We start from the raw sequence: 6,311 nt of genomic DNA, 5'->3' as shown, positions 1-6,311 counted from the left end.
AATTTGCGTGTGATATTGGTCGCCGGCGCGAAGGTAACTTAAATGTGAGGATTATGAAAAGAGGGGGTGCGAGCCCCTAAACCTGAAGACGGTATTGTCTTTACCTCTCAAAGACATGTATATGGCTCGCGAGCCATAGGTTCCCGACCACTGATGTACTGGAAAGTATCTTTCGTTGTAGTACAACAAATTTTAATTATTCTTACCATGATGCGTGATGTAACTAGGCTATTGGAATTCTTCATAGACAACATATCATCAACGCTCTATGCACGAGGGTGCTTATGAGGTAAGAGTGTTGATATACAAAGTTATTTCCAATTCTCTACTAGTTGCTGACGATTACCAATGACGAGTGTCAGCCGTAAATATTCGAGTTTACTTCAATATGAATATACTACTCAATTCTAGCATTAAGTGCGAAAACACTTAATTTGCATATATGAGGTCAAAATCCTTTCAAAATTGATTTTCTAAGGTCAAAAAATGTCAAAATTCTGATTGTTTTAGGTCAAAATCTTGCATTTTTCAGGTAAAAAAATCGCCCTACTTATTAGGTTCAGTAGGACACGCAACTTCGTGCCAGCTGACAATAAATATGAAAAGTATTCTGATAATGCTGCTCAAGGTTTGGATTCTTTTGATGTTCGGATTCGTGATCTACCAACGCTCGTCAGGTACGAAGATTCCGTGTTCGAATTTGCATTGGTTAAAAATACCTCATTTTACAGCGCAAGTCTGCGACAAATTCAGCGCATCGATTGACAAGGTAACGGCATAAAATTATGCTTTTGGTCAAGATTTGATTTCTAACCCGGTTCGCGCTCAAAACTATTGCCACGATATGCATTCTGTTGTGTCTCAGGGTATATAGATAAAAGGGTCACAAGCGTAGATTGTGGAGTGTATGCAAGATGTGTGACCCGGTGTTGGGATCAAGTCACTACCTTCGAGTCACAAGTCATTGCACATTTTGACTCAAGTCATATTACAGTCAATCGATTTTGGGATGTGACTCCAGTCAAGTCAAGTCACTCGATTTTTGGAGGTGACTCGAGTCAAGTCGAGTCAAGTCATGTCATACGAAAAAGGTGACTCGAGTCAGACTCGAGTCAAGTCATCTCTCGAGTCACGCCAACACTGGTGGGACCTCACCTCTGGACATTATATTTTGTCTGCGTTTCACGAAGGGCCCGGAAGAGATGTTCAATAAAATAACGGAACTTCTACTCAAAGCGGAGAATGAGAAGAAATGCATTGCAGCTAAAAGATGGACTGTGAGTAGATTTTGAAATATTTCAATGATGGACGAAGGAATGGACAAGTTCGGTTTAACCCATTTGAGGTGGGTGTATCATATTTGATAAAGCATATCTCCGTTACCGATCTCTCCATTTTTACACGCCGTACATGTCGGGTATAAAGTATTTTGAAAATCTGAGATTTTTCCGATTCCTCTGTTACCTTACTCAAGAATTTTGGTTGGCAAAAAAATTACGGAAACCTGAAAAACAAGGTTATGACCATTGTTCCCTCTAATTTTTGACGAGTCTGCGCACGATCACCAACTTACTGCGCACACCCTTGGACAACAGTGCGTAACGACTAAAAAAAAAGATCATCACTTCGGATTTTTTGTGCGCAACGGAGATTTTCTGAGCGCAAAGACCGTTTCAGCACTGCGCATTTGCGCACGTGCGCATCTTAGAGGGAACATTAGTATGACCTAAAATTTCCCGATATCATCCGAGTAGGAAATATTGTCAGAAATTCTGCCAGAATTTTTAAGATCAAGGTGAAGTTCATGTTTGAGTTCGTGACGGAATATGAGTCATAAACTGGTTTATTATGTCTGCAAATCGTTGGATATTACAGGAGAAAGCATACTGCGCTGTTTCATGCCGTAAACTGGGCGGTAGAGGTTCGATCGGATGTTGATTTTGAACGTGACCATCATGACCACTCACTGACCACGCCCATGTGGAATTTTTTCATGTATTTTTCATCTTTCTGTGTCTGACGAGCTAAGTGGTTGAATTAGTGTTAGAATTAATATTTCCGGCAAAAGATGTACGCAACAAAAGAGCATGCCAAAATTTGTTCTTTAGATATTGCATCTAGTCGTAGGGCTGAAACAATTACCAACACCACCGAACCTTCATTTTATGACATTCGCAATTTTTATTATACAGTATTTTCCGCATCGGATCCGGTTCCGACAAGTACAGACTGTACGTATTCGGATACTCCGGCAATGCAACCTACGATTCTCTCGTTTATCACAACGACCGACAATTCACAACGAAAGACGCAGATCACGATGATTCGTCATTCATGAATTGCGCTTCACACCGCGAAGGTGCCTGGTGGTATGCTAACTGCGGTCCCACCAATCTGAATGGAAACTTCAATAAAACATACCACAAGGGAATTTGGTGGTATAAACATGACAACCAACTGCGCTACTCGAAGATGAAGTTTCGCGGAAGACTGTGAAAGGAAGGAGTAACTCCGGAATACGCGACACCTGAAAAACTGAATAACATGCGGACACACGTAAATAAATGTGGCCCATTCCTTGCGTGTCATTCTCACTAGTGTTCGAAACATTCTCGAAATGACGACGCTTCGCCTTGGAGTTAAATTGAAATTGATTATGCTGTTTTTATTTTTGATGTGCTTGGTCGCGTTCAAATAATTTCCACAGTCACGCCACAGTGTCGCTTCTGAGATCACATGCAATAAATGAATGGTGATGCGAAGTAAAAAATGTTGATGACACCAAAAGAACGGGTTTGATCTTCTCGCCCACTGCACTTGGCGAAATCATAGAACCATAGAAACCGGTTGTAAGCTGAAGCTACCCATAATTTTAAATTTCAAAATTCTGCCTCGACTGTCGCTTTTTCGAGTTGAAGTTGGGCTTTTTGATGAGCCCACTCAGAAAAATCAGGATTAATTGAGTCTTGATCGTATCCCACTGGATTCCAGCGAAAAGTAGTTGGACTTATTACATGACGTGTGCTAAAAAGACGTAATGTATGTATATAAATTCGAAAATAAATGTTTCTATGTCTGTGGAAAATGTGATGCTGAAATTTTTCCGGCATGCTAGCCTTCGCTTAACGTTAACGTATCAGAGCTAGGAACATTCCCTTCAGAGCCAGAATATCGCAGAATATCTAATGTCAGGAAAACGCGCATACAGTCAAAGACACACCCTTTGACCTCGCCAATACTCTACTGGTGAGCAGGGCACTTATTTTTTCCCAGGGGGGCAAACTCCAAGCAAGAACTTATGTGGTTTTTAAAGAGATTAAACAATATTCCTATGTGAGTTATTTCTATTTCTCAATTGAAAGCAGTGGATGACATTGTTCACACATGTTGCTCAGTGGATAGTGTGTTTTAGGCAATGGCAAAGGGAGTCGCCGATCGTAACAATAGCACTGTGCGAATAAATATCGAAACGACAGATTTCGCGACGTTCTCACTTCCATTTGTGTGCCTTATTGGAGTCGACTTTTATCAAAATACACCAACCAAAACTCTGTCAACAAAAGGAGTTCGTGTACCACCTAAAAATAGTACACTGAACGCTCTCTCATTCGCAGTTTCATGCTGGTGACGTCATATTTTGTGATACGATTGTTGATGTACAATGTTCTTTCCAATTCTCTACTAGTTCCTGACGATTACCCCTGACGAGTGTGAGTATAAAATATTTGTGTTCATTTCAATATGAATATACTATTCTATTGTATAGTGAAGTTCTGTACCTCCAAGAAGCTCTTCAAGTACAGGTTTTGTGCACCACTTCTATACTGGTTATTACAATGAATTTGCATTATCCAAATATACAATATATACAATACACACTAATATAGGCTTACAATATACAAACACCAAATCAACACATTTGGTTATACAAATAATGAATATACATGTATTAGCTATACCAGGGGTCACCAACCTTTTTGCAACCAAGGGCTACTTTTGGGTACTGATTGAAGCGACGGGCTGCCATTTACTCCCACCCTTTACCCGTATCAGACGAAATTTCCGCTTTGATATTCATAGCATCGGGCAGGTATTGCATAGCAGTAAGACTTTTAAGAGATTCTTTTAATTCAAAACATCTCATTTCAACCAGCTAGCCACATAAGACTTTTAAAGAAATTGCGAATTACTTCGCACCGTGTTTATATAAATTATAAAAATAACAACTGTAAGCTCAGATTTTAAAATAAATCACGTCATACGTTAGACTGGACAATTGGACATCGTGTTATCTGTTTCTATACCAGTCAGTGCGAGGCCTGACATTGAATGCTATCAACTAGTGCGCTGTACTCTGGTATGTAACTTACACTGCAACTCTGAGTGAGTGTTGCAGATGTGCAATGTGCATTAGTGAAGCGTGTTCTGTGTTTGTTTTTTGATCAATGTCGTGTCCGCAAAGGCTGATACACAACGATAAGTTGAACCAAACACGATTGTAACCTTCATCGCTGCTGCGCAAGTGCGCAATGCGCATTCACCACTGTACTTTTCTGTGTCAAGAAGGCACCAATGGTTGCAGCCTTGTGGGCTTTGAGGTGGAGGTGATTTTCCAGTGGTACAATTTCAATCTCGGACTGTTCAGCATACAGACATGACAGATTTCATTTTACCTTACAGCAGCATCGATTACAGAAAATTAGACACATGCTACTATAAGCTGCGTTGAGTGTAAGAGAGACAAGCTGTGTCAAAAGATGCAATACGTAATGGGCATACTGCATCTGCTAGAGGGCTACGGCACCGCTATCTGCTACCGGATAATAATGTTGTTTACTACATTGGCATTGTCCGGGACGTCGGGCTACCATAACTGAGCCCCCACCATTTCAAGAAGACCGTATGGATGGCTACGGTCAAAACCCTCTAAATGTCACTCTCTAGCACCATATAATTGCAAAAATCGGTTGCATAATTTACATTTTGGCCTCATTTCAATATTGAAAGTCCACTGGTCCGCCAGACATTTTTTGAAATTTTACCGGTCCGCAAAGCGAAAAAGGTTGAGAACCACTGACATAGACACAGCAATATGTAAGAATCATAGGCTGTATTGGCCATTTGATGATTAAAATGAGTTTTCACAGTAGAATATCTCATCTCAGACGGCTATTCTGTTTATGTGAGTCCTGAATTTTCAGCAGCTAAAAAGTGAAATTGCTTCGTGATTTATCTAATTAATGAAATCCAAATTAGTTTATCAACCATTCTGCAAATTTAGATGTTTCGTGGACCCGCAAAAATGCTTCACGGACCCCATGGACACCCGGTTGAGAGCCACTGATCTAAACTGTTTGCCGTGAAGCTGCATAACTAATGACGTAAAACATCGACTCGATGAAGCATACTCAATATAATATCAGTAAACGAAAAACAGAAGAAAATATTATACACAGAAGGTCGTTGAATACGATAAAAACCGGGCGGTACAGCAATACTGTCGTCAAACTCAAGGTGGCAAACATGCTAAAGACCTACATTTGAGCATTTCCAGTAAGCAACTGCCATTGTACATTTAATCACATCCAAGCAGGGCGAGCTGGAGGGAAATGACAAACATCACCATCGAGGCAGAATGGTCACCACCATATTCTGTAGTGTTCGAAATATACTACACGAGGTGCGATTCAGAACAATGATGCGAGAAATAGCATGGAAAACGTTCACATTTGATCCATGATAAATCAGCGCAAAGTACAGATTCTTCATTACGCAAGAACAGGAGGGCAAATGATTAGAAAACAATCAAAGAGAGATCACAGAAGCACACAGCACCTTCGGCGTTTGCTACGGGGGCACAACAAGAATTGTTCTCTTTCGCAATAAACGCACGGATCCTTTCAAAATAACAAAGCCACTAATAAGATTACCAATTTACCAATGTAACTAAAAAGTTATGGAGCCTGTCACAAACAGTTCCTTCCACGCAATACTTGCCAGACCAACATGACCTCATATAATCACTCTTGAAATTCAATGTAGTCAGTGTGTAAACACACCACTTATGACATGACAAACTAAGAACATGTTTGGTTCAAAGTTCGTGATAGGACTACTTCGCCGATCCTTATTCAAGTACTCGCGTGGGCAGGATAGCGAAAGCTTAATAATGGATGCTGCGTCTTGTCCGACGATGCGTTACTTTCTTGACAAGCTTGGCACAGTGTATATTTTCAAGGCTTTCTCTTTGCGCTGATAAGGCCTTGTGGAGGACCCTGAACATAAATAAGGTCGTTTTGTCGTTATATATG

The 6,311-nt window shown here is 40.5% G+C and overlaps 1 protein-coding gene and 1 long non-coding RNA gene across 2 annotated transcripts in view; one reads left to right on the top strand and one right to left on the bottom strand.

Moving 5' to 3' along the window:
* Window positions 1-540: 540 nt before the first annotated feature.
* On the top strand, window positions 541-1,481 carry LOC145444454 (uncharacterized). Its single transcript, XR_013916685.1, has 3 exons — window positions 541-677; window positions 732-769; window positions 1,191-1,481. It is a non-coding gene; the product is annotated as an uncharacterized LOC145444454 (long non-coding RNA).
* Window positions 1,482-5,393: 3,912 nt separating this feature from the next.
* The window catches only part of LOC145445560 (ubiquitin carboxyl-terminal hydrolase 47-like), a 43,454-nt gene continuing 42,536 nt past the window's right edge, over window positions 5,394-6,311 (bottom strand). Inside the window, exon 34 of the mRNA XM_080323748.1 lies at window positions 5,394-6,275. Within this exon, the coding sequence (XP_080179874.1) occupies window positions 6,199-6,275 (77 nt within the window). The 3' untranslated portion in view covers window positions 5,394-6,198. The remainder of the gene's footprint in view (window positions 6,276-6,311) is intronic.

The sequence above is a fragment of the Botryllus schlosseri genome, chromosome 8 (assembly GCF_051294905.1).
Source record: "Botryllus schlosseri isolate E-star chromosome 8, Bs_hap1, whole genome shotgun sequence".
Lineage (NCBI taxonomy): Eukaryota > Metazoa > Chordata > Ascidiacea > Stolidobranchia > Styelidae > Botryllus > Botryllus schlosseri.
This window is presented reverse-complemented; position numbering and strand designations above follow the sequence as displayed.